At 33.4% G+C, this 15,013-nt stretch overlaps 1 protein-coding gene across 2 annotated transcripts in view; it reads left to right on the top strand.

Moving 5' to 3' along the window:
* The first annotated feature begins 2,266 nt into the window (after positions 1-2,266).
* Positions 2,267-15,013, top strand: part of LOC128985569 (DNA-directed RNA polymerases I and III subunit RPAC1-like) — a 60,964-nt gene continuing 48,217 nt past the window's right edge. The window contains exons 1-2 of one of the 2 annotated variants that reach the window (XM_054405178.1): positions 2,267-2,459; positions 10,590-10,616. In XM_054405178.1, the coding sequence (XP_054261153.1) occupies positions 2,418-2,459; positions 10,590-10,616 (69 nt within the window). In that variant the 5' untranslated portion in view covers positions 2,267-2,417. The remainder of the gene's footprint in view (positions 2,460-10,589; positions 10,617-15,013) is intronic. The other variant, XM_054405179.1, reaches the window with a different exon arrangement.

Genomic DNA, 15,013 nt, shown 5'->3' with positions numbered 1-15,013 from the left:
CAACGATGCGCTGCAAACCACGCGACGAGTAGCTAAATGAACCGTAGAGTAAGTGAGCCTTCTAATATTTGTAGAGGGTTCACTTACTCTACAGATCATTGTGCCAATGAACTGTAGAGTAAGTGAGCCGTCTTCTATTTGTGTAATAGTTATCATGAAAAAGGCTCGTATAGTATACGAGCCTACTCCTGTAATTTATTTAAATTCAGTATTTTGGCTCGTATACTATACGAGCTTATTCCTGAATTATTCAAGAATTCATACGCTTGGCTCATAGGCACTATGATCTGTAGTGTAAGTGAACCCTCTTCATTTATTTGATATGTTTGATCGGCTCGTATAGTATACGAGCCTGTAGTGCAAGTGAACCTTCAATATTATTTACGAAGCTCGTATAGACTATGATTTGTAGAGTAAGTGAGCCATGTGTTTTAAGAATTACATATTTGGAGGCTCATAGTGTCAATGATTCGTAGAGTAAGTGAACCCTAACCAAACATTTTTACCTTCCCTGTTGCAGCAAACCTAAGTATGTGTTAAACTGATTATATTTAAATAGGGAATAAATGTGATATTTTTAAGGAGACATTTTAGTGTAAATCCAATCAGGCAAATGGAAATTAGCTTAGTCTGCAGGTTTGCTGTGGCGGGGATATGTATACATAAAATACACCGGCCTCGGTGGTGTAGTGGATAGAGTGCTGGGCGTATGATCCGAAGGACCCGGGTTCAAATCCCGTTTAGCTCTATTTTTTTGTATTGGATTTTTTCCACTATCAACAAGTTTGGTTGGTTTGGTTAGGTTATGACGGTTTAATTTTATAATTAAAACATTATGAAATTCAATTTGACCCATTTATAGTTTTATTTTATGAACAGAAATATTTTTGTCTGTTAAGCCTTCATTTGATTTTTCATTATTAGCAAGTCTGGTTAGTTTGGTTAGGTTATGATAGTTTAATTTTAGAATAAAAAATTATAAAATAGGATTTGAGGCATTTGTAATTTTATTTCATGAACAGAACTATTTTTTTTTATAATAAACCTTCATTAGATTTTTTCATTGTCAGCACGTTTGGTTGGTTTGGTTAGGTTATGATGGTTTAATTTCATAATAAAAAAATTTATAATTGAATTTGAGGCATTTATAATTTTATTCAATGAACAAAAAAAAATTCAATTACTAAACCTTTGTTATAGCATAGATAAAACATACTCCCTTAGGTTATATTCAATCAGAAGCCTCTAAATGACACTGTTGGCAAAATCAATCCTGGAAAACAAATTGTGCTGTCTGTGGTCAGATCCTCTACTCTCTACCTAGACTTCTCATCCCATTGTAAATTTTGAAGCAAATTTTTCGTGTCTAGTTCATGTACGTGACACAAAGGCGCTAGTGTCGACGAAACTTTGTTTCTATTATTTTAGGGTTAATTTCTTGATTTGTGCTTTACTGTTTGGTTATATAACTAGGGGAAAAGTTATTGTTTATGATTAGATCGTATTATTTGGTTAAACGAGGTTTTAAATGGCTGTAATAACGGGAAACCAATTGTAAACAAAACACGACCTCTACAGAAAACCAGACAGAACTAACAATAAAATTGGCTTCAGCTGTTCCAAAAGGATGGGAAATCTACTAAGGGAGGGAAGAGTATGTTTTATCTATGTCTCTACCTACATTCTGGTATTTACTCAGGGGAGGTATAGATGAGGTTACGATGACAGCTGTGGGCTTCTCATTAGCAGAGGGAACACCAATTGCGTAACAATACGATTTTCAGCTATCGGCCTCGGTGGTCTAGTGGGTAACGTGCCGGGTTGACAACCTGAGAGTCTCGGGTTCGAAATCGCTGGTGGAACTAACTTTTGCAAGTTTGGTTGGTTTGGTTCGGTTATGACAGTTTAATTTTATTATTAAGTCATTATAAAATTTTAATTGAGCAATTTCTAGTTTTATTTGATGAACAGAATTATTATTTCTATTAATAATCTTTTTTATATTATTTCATTATCAGCAAGTTTGGTTAGTTCGGTTAGGTTATGATAGTGATTTTATAATAAACAAAATTTTTAAATTGAATTTGAGGCATTTATAATTTTATTTTATGAACAGAACTATTTTTGCAATTAGTAAACCTTCATTGCCAAAATGCTTTCTACTACAGCGCTGTTCACGGAGGAATTTTGAACTAATGCCTCAATCATACCTCCCCTAAGTCAGACCCCTACATACATTCTAATCTACTTACTTACCTAACCTAAACAAACATACCTATAACATAACCTGTAAAACTAAAAACAACACAATACAACTTAATTTCAGGTGAAAGAAAAATACAAGAAAGTAACTTAGATTACTGTATGTTTCTCTGAATCTGCGTGGTCACAAAAAGTAAATTGATTTCATAAAAACTATGGATTCCCAATATGTTTTACGAGAGCACAACATATCTAAGGTAAAACGTTAGGCTTATCTAACTTAATTACCTATTAACTTAGGCCTGTAAAACGTTAGGCTTATCTAACTTAATTACCTATTAACTTAGGCCTAAGTTATAATCAAATTACCATATAGGCCCAGTAGAAATTGTCTCAGGTTATTTGTATCAAAATAATAGAAAAGTAATTATTTATTACCCTAGTAATACATCCCAAAATAGGGTACTGTTTCTTAACTGGGCTATACAAATTTTGGCTAGAAAACTAAATCCAACGTTGCCTCACTGCCCCCAACTCAAGCAGCTGTGTGAACATAACTCGCTTAGAGTTTAAATTTACATTCGGGTGAATGAATGGGGGTGAAAAAAATTATTATTGGTCTATGGTAACAGTGCCAATCACTCTAAGCCATGCATCGGTCTTGAAATTTTACACAGAAAATTTTATAATGGGTGCCAATACGATTGAGGATGTACGATGGGCTGTGATGCTAGAATCTAAGTAAGTAAGAAAGTAAGTATAGTACCAAACGCACATTCCTTTATTTATTAACTTGTTAAATCTACACACAATGTAAATGCTTAGCAACAGTATATGCCTACATAACACAGATTGCTGTTATTTTAATTTTGATAATCTTGATTTTGGTACCTATTACTTATTATTATGTGTAATTTTTTTTACTTTTACCCTTTTTTAATTGTCCAGATGAACAAGCTAGAATGCTCACAAATAATGCATCGAAACGTTTGCCAGAACCTGCCTCATTACAACCCTCTGAGTGAGGATAATTTAAACGGCAACAGTTTGTGTGACTTTTCTGTTCACTAAATAAACTGTCAACGGTTCAGTAACACAAAATTAATCAATTTTAACACTTTGTATTTATATAAGACCTTTGCCTGGGCATGTACAATGAATATATGTCATTGACAGAATAATTGGAGAAATTTAAAAACTAACACAAAATGTTCCAATTTTCAAATAGCTCTGGAGCCTAAACGGTTTATCGGAGATTATCACATTAGGGGTACATTTTGTAGCAAATTTTGTGTACTTTAATTTTTATAATATAGACTAATAACAAAAAGTTGATAGTTTGTGAGTTATAAGCTAAATATTACAAAAAAATATAATTTTTTCCATATTTTTCTCATTTTTGTCAATGTTGCGTCAAGAATTTTTGTTGGCAAACCTCAGATTCGGATTCAGCACCCCAAAATACATAAGAAATGGAAAAAATCAAAACTACCTACCTCAAAACTTTCTCGCTATGAGTAAATTTAAATACAAATTTACTGGATTAAAATAGATCAATTGAAAAGCAATTCAGCCAAATGGAAATTCGCTTAGACAGCAGGTTAGCTGCGGCGGAGGTATTTTTGTATTGATAGAAAAGTCACAAATAAACACAAAACACGGTTAAGTCAAATAGGCCTACTTTCAGTGGAATAGATTATAGGGCAAAAACTTGAAAACAGGACAATTGCTGTCCCCAGCATTTGAAAAAAATTATACTTACCTACATTAATAAATCTTATATTTTTTGAAAGTTTGGTCTTTGTAGTTCATAAATATAATGTTTTTAAGTCTGAAATTAATTTATATAATTAATTATTACTAGAAGAGAAATTTGGGGACAGGTTTTTGTGTAATGTGGGTCACACACAAAATCTTAAGTTTTGACACAGTTAGCTTGAAAGAATTGTGGTAATTATGATTCCATTAGCTTTTTAGGTTACCAAATAACAGTCAAGTGTGAAAAATATAATAGTTTATGAATATATTTGATGTTAAAAGCTAAAATAAAACTGTAATAAATTTGTGGACATGATTTAAGTCTCTCTATTTTTCCTTTATCCAACACACAATACTTATTATAGGTTGTTTTTTGGTTTTTTTCAAATAATGTACTTATAAGTACAATTTCCAATTATAAAACGACCATTTGAATTAGTGGTTTTTATTATATGGCAACAAAAACTTTGTGACCAACTATTACAAGAGTGACCCAAATTACAGCTAATGTAGGTCACGTGACTGACATTACATGTAATGCAGGTAACAAATTTTCAGCTGGATCCATTAACTAACATCACAACAGAGGTGTCAGCAATTTGTTAATTACAGTAATGTATAATATTAGTAACGCTGTGTCACCTTTTGATTTTATCGTCTGCTAATGATAGATCACATCAGACTGAGCGAGGTTCGTAATTTTCTCGCTAATCTCGCAGCCAAACTCTGGCCGCCCAGATTGTCATATAGTCTCCACAATCGGAATATTTATCATAAAGAAAATAAATATAAGCAATCACCAATCATATCGTGGGTTACTGGAAAAAAAAAATTCTCGACATTGAAAACTCATAAGAGAAGTAATTTGGGTCACAAAATGTACGAAAAGTAATGCTGGTCACACCTCAGATCCTCAGATTTTGTGACCGACATTAGCGTGACCGATATTAGCATTTTTACTCTCGTCATTGACTAAAACGAAACATGGTGGCATAGTTCCCTTCGCAAGCTATTATGTTTGATTTAATATTTGTTTTACTTATATTTTCTTAGTTTTCAATAACTTATTCACCTTATTGTCACAGTTATCAAGGGTACCGAGCATTACGCAAAAACTTAACGCTAACAAAACAGGTTTTAAAAAACGACTTACCTGTTAACCTGCAAAGCCTGGAGTCACATCGCGTCTGACCTACCACACCCACATCTAACAAGGAACCAAGAGAGGGCGAAGTCTTGTTCCACCCGAAGTCGAGAAGGTTCAATGACCCGACGAGAACCGGTCCCAACCCTCGAACCCAGCATTACGTTCCCGGCTGGGGACGCGACTTTTAACGCCCGCTATTGCCGTTATATTTAATTAAAAAGTCCGTTTGATGTATTTTTATAATCTTTTAACATTATTCATCAATTTAAAACCAAATATTACAACAATATCGTCTTAATACTACTGAAGAGGTAGGGTTATTGTATCCAACTTCTAATCTTGGGGACAGGGTTTTTGCATTAAATGTAGACAACATGAACTTTTTAAACACACTTTTCTTTATTAAATACAACAAAAACAAATACAAATTACGCATTTTTATATAAAGTAAAGTATGATAAATTATTTAAAACCATTAGAAGTAAGAAATACATGACAGAAGCTAGGAGGATTAAACATTAAGGAGAGGGCACGCGAATAGGAATACACGTGTTGCGGTGAAGCCAGCTTTAGCAGAACACTAGAGGGGCACGCGGAGCCGTAGAGTGGCAAAAAGCCTCGGCTATAACATGGGAGAGATAGGGAAAAACGCGACGCGCGCTGTTTCGAATTAAAATTGCCGCTAAACTAAAACACCCGTGTTATTCACCGATGGCATTCTTAAAGTAAATTAAATTTCCTATCGAACGGTGTCAATCATTCCTATAAAAACTATTATTTATTATTTATTATTGAAGATCAAAGTTGAAAGAATTTACCTGGACTTTGAACATATGATTACTATAATTACGTTTTTGAAAAAAATATGATGTATCTACACGAATTAACAATGTATTCATGTTCCTTAAAAGTTTCTCGAAATAAAAAATATATATTTACCTATATTTAAAAGTGTATTTTATAAAAATAATTACAATAAATTTTATTTTTATTTTTCCAGTTTATAAAACAATCTTACTAATAATAGGTTAAAATGAAAATTTTAATTCGGGTGGTGAAATATATTTTAAACTTGCATTTTTCATAGTTTTCTCGATTTGTTAATATCATTTTTTACTAGTTTTAAGTCATTGATGTGCTAGACAGGTGATTTTAAATAGCCAAAGTTAAGAAAAAATGCAATGCCGCTCTAACTTTTTTCAAACCAACAGCCGTTACAATTAAATTACAATCATAAAAAGTAAAACAATTTCTTGGCAATCAAATTTTTGATTTTTTAAATACCATATTGAACTATATTTGATCTGTTTGCCCAAAGAAACTTCGAGTAAAAAGTGTAAATGTTCAACAATCATCGCGTCTTCTGACGCCAAAGTGCGTTTATCATTCTTTTAAAGGATTAAAACCTATTTTATTTCTCTTTAAGAAAATGTTCAAATACACATACAGTAGGCTACTACTTATGATTTGAGTTTTAATTTATGAACAGTAAAATCCATTGGTGATATGGCGGGATTTGAACCCGGGACCCCATGAACCGGAGTCCCGCGCTCTGGTTAGAGTATTATAAATAATACACAATACAAGTATGGCAAAAAATAAAAACAAGGACAACGAATTCTAAAATACAAGTCGTCCTTGTGTAAATTACTCACCTTTGAACGTACTATTAGTTCATAAATATGACTTTCCTCTTAATAGGTTCCCAATATTACGGTTAGAATTTAACTTTTTAATTTTCGTAGCATGATGAAGTCTAATTTTTATAAATAGTCAATTGATATTTCTGTTACCAAATCTTCCAGTAGGTTTCACAAATTGTTGTTATTCCGAAACCTGGTAAACCTTTAAATCAAGCATCCTCGTATCGGCCTATATCTCTTCTTCCTGTGGTTTCTAAAGTTTTTGAAAAACTTTTCTTAAAAAGACTTCAAATTATAATTGACGAAAAAGAATTGTTGCCTTCCCATCAGTTTGGATTCCGCCGAAGGCATTCCACCATTGAGCAAGTGCATAGAATAGTTAATGTAATCAAGGAAGATCTTGAAAATAAACGTTTTTGTTCATCTGCTTTTTTGGACGTAGCCCAGGCGTTTGATAAAGTCTGGCACACAGGATTATTGTTCAAAATTAAAACTTTGCTGCCCCATACATACTATGGAGTGTTGAAATCGTATTTGTCCGAACGCTTTTTTCAAATTAAATATCAAGATATAGTTACAGATGTGCATGAAATTGAATCAGGTGTACCACAAGGCAGTGTTCTTGGGCCTATTTTGTATATTTTGTTCACTTATGACCTTCCAAGTACTCAGGGTATTACGGTTGCAACATTTGCAGACGACACTGCTTTTTTATCATCAAATCAGGATCCTATTCTGGCATCATCAAACCTTCAGGCTGCATTAGACGATTTGTCTCAGTGGCTACAGAATTGGAAAATTAAAGTAAATGAAACAAAATCTGTTCAAGTTACATTTACTATGTCTACAAGAACTTGTCCCCCAGTAACATTGAATAATGTCATGCTTCCACAATCCAACGAAGTTAAGTACCTTGGTATGCATCTCGACAGACGGCTTACATGGCATTCACACATTTGGAACAAACGACTTCATTTAAATTTAAAAACAAACAAACTAAATTGGCTCATTGGTCGAAATTCAAAATTATCTGTTGAAAATAAATTACTTTTATACAAAATTATATTGAAACCTATTTGGACCTACGGTATCCAACTCTGGGGAACCACTTCCAACTCAAACATAGAAATAGTTCAAAGGTTTCAATCGAAAACACTGAGAAAAATTTTACAAGCACCTTGGTTTGTCACAAATAAAGTAATTCATCAAGATACAAAATTACCCTATGTTAAAGAAGAAATAAAGAAACGAAGTGAAAAATACCAAAGAAAATTAGAAACCCATCCAAATTTCCTGGCAGTTAACCTCCTCGACAATAGTGAAGCTACATATAGGCTCAAAAGAGTTAATCCAATAGACCTTTCAAATCGTTTTTAGTTGAACTTTTTAAAAGTTTTTGTATGTTAGTGCACTTGATGGAGTGTAACTAACCCATGTTAAAATGGTTATCAAATTTACTTATTATTCTAGTATAGAATAGATTGTGAATAAATACTTGTAAAAAAAAAAAAAAAATCTTCCAGTAACGCATACAGCGCAGTATGAGAGGGGGGCGGGAGAGTAGCGCTGCCTCCCCCCTCCTCAGTACGCTGGCTTCAACGAAACTACAGCGTGTCCTCTCCTTAATGTTTAATCCTCCTAGGACAGAAGAGAGATAATTAGCTGGGGACAGCAATTGTCCTGTTTTCAAGTTTTTGCCCTATAATACTAAGCAAGAGTCAATAAAAATTCCTATTTTAATAACTTTAGTACTGTAAAGTATTAATTGATGCTTTCCGAATCCATTGTAATACATTACAGAACCTTTTGTCGAAATTAAAGATACAAGCAACCATTTTGTTACAAGACAGGATGTTTATTTATAGCCTCTCACTTAAAAACTTATTTATAGCGTTCAAGGCACAAAAACTATCTTGACCTTGGAGTTGTTAACCCCCTTCCCTGCCCTCCCTACAAGTTGCGTTGTTTGTTTAAATTTGCCGCACAGATAACAAATCAGATCAGATGTGCTCACGCTACGAATAATGATGACAAACTGTCAACATGCTATACTTTTTGTGATAAATACAAAATACAGTAACTTATTCTTAGTCACATCCTGTGGAGATAAGCGTATGGTTCGATTCTCATCGCTCAGCGTGGGAGCGGAAATGCCGAGATTACTAAAATGCGGCGGTTAAACCGAACTGCTCTCAAAGCAAGGTCGGTTAAAAAAAACTGTAATATTTTATGATTGAAGGTGGATAACCCGAGTATCGGTTAATACAAGGTCGGTTAAGAGGGGGTCTACTGTATAGAGACATAGTTTTCCAAAAACTTAAGATTCTTAAACTTTATGAGAAAAAGAACAACATAACAAAATTATGTATGTGGATTCTTGCATTGGTCTGAAACACTTCTTTTATATTTAAAATATTGCATCATATTACTTTCAAGCTCCTACAGGGTCATGATACAGTTTCTCTGAAACAGGTCTGGCAATTAGGCTTAGGGAAATCTTCAGGGAACGTTGGATCATCTGTCACTTTTGGAATTAAATAATCACTTTCCTCTATATAACCATAGTCCATGGGATTAAGTTTCTCAGATGGTTCATTGGCATTCATTGAACGAACTTGCTAGAGGTACACAATGGAGTGTATAATAAGTTACAAGATCAAGGCAATAAAGCAAGTGATGGTACACAAGGCTATGTTTGGTTCAGTACACGGTACGTGGAGATGGTACAAGTGTGCAGGGTGTGGTGATGTCTATTGTGTGGGAGAATGTGGAGGTGTCAATCAGGTTACTCAGTGTAGGAAGTGTAACAGCACCATTGGGAGCTCAAGTCGAGTGCAGAATCCAGATATGGCCAGAGCCCTCCACCAGCGGCGATAAACATATCAACAGATACAATACAACTTGATTTGTTTCTATGCCTCTATTAAAGAGTGATAAGTATCAATTTAACCAGAAATCCGAATCCATCAACATGAGTTAAGAGTCTTCATCAGTGGTAGCCATATTTGATTTTAGTCCCATAAGAGCAATGTTAACTTTGTAACAGATTTTTTTTTAAACTTGTGATACAATAATGATTGAGGTGTTAAAATTAAGGTTTAGTGGTCCTTTAGGGAGTGAAGATTTTAGTTTTGCCATTTTCCCTCTACTTAATAAGTTAATGATCATTAATTAAGCCTTTAATTAAATAATTTAGAAAAGACAAAAACAAATATTTGAAATATCATTTCTTCATTCCCTAGTACTCTATGTTATAAACCTAATTATAAACTTTCAAAACTATATCTTAATAAATAACATGGACATGCTGCTTCAAATGTTGGTATGTTCTGTCAAATTTAACATTGCTCTTATGGGGCTAAAATCCAATATTTAAAATTTATTCAATTCAACTAACCAATTTTGTATGTTTAACTACTTTGATTTCATTGTTTGTTTTTTCTTCATCGACATTTATATTTTAAAGAAAACATACGTATAATAAACATGTCTAGCTATAACTAGATAGAGTAACTAAATAGGTCCAAACATTTCAGGTTGCTTTAGAAACAAGTTAAGATAAATAATAAAGATGTATTGTGTTATCCAGTTCATGAACTTGTTATAGTTAAGTTACTTTATGAGTCAGTTGTCTTTTGCTCTTGATCTTCTTAATTAGTCACTAGAGTCTACATATATCTTTTTTTTACAGTCAAATTTTGTTCTTCGCCTTCATTTGTAGTCACTGATGCACATTTCGCAAAAAAGGCAAGAGATGGTGTATTAGTTAGACAATTAGTTACATCTATTTACATGTAGTTTAATCAATAATTGTAACTTATACTAACCTCTTTTTTTAGGGAACAAAAAAAATACCAGCATCCGAGGTAAGTATTTAACCACTAAGTTAATTGATAAATTTATGTAACCACTAAGTTAATAATAAATTACATGAATAAATTAATTGTCGAACATGTTGTTTGGTTAGGACTTGTTAGCAAATGTGTTATAAAAGCTGTGTTGGCTTAATGTGCAAAGATGAAATGCTACAGCAGGAAAATATCTTATCCTGCCAAAACATAAATGTGGCCTATTGTTAAGGAGGAGATTGATATCACTTAACTCATTGACAACAGTTTCTCAAGTAGTGTTTCGTGTGACAGCAAGTTTAATGCTTTAGTAATATCGTACATAAATAAAAAATAATTCTTTATTGTCACACAAAGTTTTGAATCATAGCATAGCTAAAAAACAGAGGACATTGTCAAGATTATTACCATAGATAAAACCATTGACTATTGGATACTGAAGAGATAAAACATACTCCTTTAGTGAGACCTTATGGAACAGCTGAACACAATTTTACTGTTAGTTCTGTACGGTTTATGTAGAGGCTGTGTTTTGTTTACAATTTGTTTCCCGTTAATACAGTAATTTAAAACCTCGTTTAACCAAATAATACGATCTAATCATAAACAATAACTTGTCCCCTAGTTATGAACAGTAAAGCACAAGAAATTAACCCTAAAATAATAGAAACAAAATTTCTTCGACACTATCGCCCAGTGTCACCGTAACCCTAGATCTGGCAGTCATTTTCTTCACCAGTGGCGGGTATATTTTGGCCCTTTGTTGTGGTACCATATATGTTGCCACAGAAAATTTATTTGTGAATATAAGTACACTTATGTGTACGGTATATATATATTTTCTGTTTCAGTGATAAATGTAGAATATAATAGCCTACAATATAAAAATAATTTTTTCCTAGCAATGCGCTTAGGCGTAGTAAGCAAAACGTTTGTAAATTTTCGGATTATGCAAATTAGAAATTTCAAAATCAACCCACAAGAAAACCACAAAATATTTTTTTTACACATTTTATCTAAATGTAAAGGTTGTGTGAAATATGATTCCCTACGTAGAAATATCTATGTTTTTGAAATACTCATAAAAATAGAATTATAAAAAAATAAATTCTACATACATATTTTATTTTTTGAAAAACTACCAATTTTTTTGTCATGTAGGAAATAATAGAATGCATCAACAGAAAATAAATATGACTAGTGCACCTGTTGCTCGAATTCAAGCAATTGCATAATATTAAAGGCGTTTTTTTTTTTAAACGAATAACATTCACAATTTCGGTTGACTTAAGAGTCAACTCAAAGATAATGTAATCAATCACTTCACTCCAGTTATCTAAACTGGAAACGAACTCACTCTGAAAGAAAATGAACGCTCACTCCACTCCATCTATCGAAACTGAAAACGAACTCACTCTGAAAACGAACACTCTTGTGTGTATCATGTGTTTACTATGAACAGCTGTAATTAATACAAATTATTCGTCTGTTTAAGTAAACAAAATATTTTCTTCATAAGAAATACCAGTGGCGTAACAGAAGGGCCCAGGAGCTGAGGGGGCCCGCGAACCGGTGAGCGGGAAACGGCGAGCAGAGAGGCGTGAGACGAGTGGGGCCGAGAAATTGGAGCTCATTCTTATTTAAATGTATTATCAATCATTCAATAATTGTATTGAACAAGTAATAACGTTAATGTCATTAATAATATGTTGTTATCTGTTATCATTTAATTTTGTTAGGCTTCTTCAGTGATAACGAACTAGGGTAAAAAATTTAACGTGTTATAACGTGGGTCTTTGATTATTATGCAATCTTACTTTCGTCACCGAGAAATATTTTACTTCTTGGTTATTGCGTACACTGCTTATGTCGTCTGCAAACATTTTGAAACATTAAGTTACTTTGACTTTGGAGCCTGGAGTCATGAACGTTGGCTGGGGCTTTTATGTATTATTTTACATTTTAGTTTTGCCCTAATATATTGATTGTATTTTGTTAAATACAATATACTGCTACTCTACTGGCTGTGTTTGGTAGCCCATATCTTATTTTACCCCACAATTAAACAATACTAAAGACATTTGTTGTAAGTTAAACGCTTGAAATCCATACAAAGATAAAATTAAAAAATGCAATAGCTAGGCTATTTTAGCCTGTGATAAATTAAAAGTACGTCAATCTATTAAACTAACCAACTTTTAGTGTATGAGTTAATTATAACCAAAGATTAAATTAACCTAATAAATTAATACTTTAATACTTTACTTTGAAATGGCGACCATACCAATGTAGGCATTATAAGCCAAGAATTAATGGAGATGAGTGTAGGATGAGTGGCCCAACCTTTTAGTTTTGAAAGGGACTAAGACCGACATATTCCTTAGACACAGCTGTTAATTTAATAGCCAATACAGCCAAAGGCAACTAAGGGGCCTACAGTTTATAGGTGAATTCAAACCACATTTTTGCCTTGTAACGAATTAGTCTAATTATCAGGGTAATAAAAATGGATAACATGTGTGATAAATTAAATGTAAAATCTCCTTGATATAAACATTGTGATACGATGGAAAATAATGGTTTTTTTTATTTGAATTCAAAACTATTTACACACACTGATATTGATATACAGTAATGATGTAGTGATGTAAAATTTCATCAAACCACGACTAAAATACTTAACACACCCTTTTATGGAACATAACCTATAATTTATTTACCACTCTTTTTATGATTAATCTGTTTGATCATTGTATCGGTGGTCCAAAAATAACTCATGAGAGGGGGGCCCAAAAAATAAGTTTGCAGGGGGGCCCGTAAAAGTTTGTTACGCTACTGAGAAATACATTGGGATTTTGATGGCCTGTGGGGCAAAGCCCGAAGACTTTTATTACAGGAATTTGTGAAAGGGGGCGTCTACACAACGAATACTTAATTTTGACACCTTGTTTGTAAAAATCCGTTAATAATTAACGGAGGAGTAGTGTTTTGTAGAAATCGCCTTCACGTATTATATATAAGGATACTGCACAATAGGAAATAAAAGATCTCTCTGAAAATATATAGTTATATGTAGTTGAATTCTAACATTTCTGAGTAATTTACGTTGGAATGTAAAATTTTGAAGATTTTTTTTTACAAAAACATAATTTTTATGAAATTTTTAAAACCAAATAAAATTTGTACAATCAACCTGATAGATTCAGAGGGAATTGTTGGGAATTTATTGTAGTTTCAGAATATGTAATAATCTATATTTATAAAAGAGGAAGTTTGTATATATATTTGAACGTTATGGACTCCGAAACCGCTCAACAGATTGTATTGCAACTTTCAGGCATTAATAAGCATTATTCAAGGATGGTTTGTGTGAAGTTTGGTGCAGATCCGTCAAAAGGGCTCCACCCCAGTGGCTCTGGAGTTTCCCATGTTAACCTTATGACTACTCATATTTAAATGGAATTGAAGAATCTTAACAGCTGTTTCAACTAAACAATTTGATTCTGTGATGATCAATAGCATTAAAAGGTTACAAAATGTAGCAACAGGGTGCAGTACTATTGAACTGTCAAAGTAGGATTGTTTACAGCTATATTTATTTTTTTAATTTAATAAATAATTTTTGATAGTGTGTGAATTAGGAGTTTTATTTAACACGTTCGCTGCTACGGACGTTCCGGAACGTCAGCCGGGCCACGGCGCCAGGAGCTAAGAACGTTCCAGAACGTCACCGTTCATTGTTGTTTAACGTTGCTATGGATAAGCCAGCACGTCACAAGCGTTCTATATTTTTTTGCAGCTCGTGGGGACGTACTTTTCTAACAATAAAAAATATAGTTTCCCAAATCACCACCAGGGTCGTTTGGAGCAGGGCTTTGTTTTACCTCTTTCCTGCTAGATAGCGACATTACTTTACCGACTGTAACCTGGGTAGTGCTGCTATCTATCAGAATCACTTAGTACTATATCTAAAGCCAGTTTTATTGCAGAACATTGCCATCCAGTATAACAACTGTTGTTTGTACTGTAATTCAGTGTATAGGTGGCAATGTCACGCAGCGGCCGAGCGTTAGTTCAGCAACTGGCGCCGTCCCGGCATCTAGCGCTCAGCAGCGAACGTGTTAACGTCCAGCTTCAAAAGACTTCAATTTCCAGTGCGTTTGGCTCATGCAATGACGGTAAATAAAGCCCAAGGGGCAGCAGGCAGTGCGTGTTGCAGGGTTAAACTAACAGCTGTTTCAATTAAACAAGTTGGTTCTGTTCTATGCCCTCCACAGATTTGTTTACATTTTGGTCATGTGGATAATACTTTTTAATGAAACAGGTGTTCATTTTTAAATTGTATTTTAGAAACTGAATTGCCCAAAGGAAGTATTTGCAATGTTATTTTCTTGAACTCTTTGAGAGCCTTTGAA

Source organism: Macrosteles quadrilineatus, unplaced genomic scaffold, assembly GCF_028750875.1.
Source record: "Macrosteles quadrilineatus isolate MER2022 unplaced genomic scaffold, UCM_ALF_1.0 Scaffold_2__2_contigs__length_208266976, whole genome shotgun sequence".
In the NCBI taxonomy this organism is placed as follows: Eukaryota; Metazoa; Arthropoda; class Insecta; order Hemiptera; family Cicadellidae; genus Macrosteles; species Macrosteles quadrilineatus.
The sequence above is the reverse complement of the archived record's forward strand: the minus strand, read 5'-3'. Positions and strand labels throughout refer to the sequence as shown.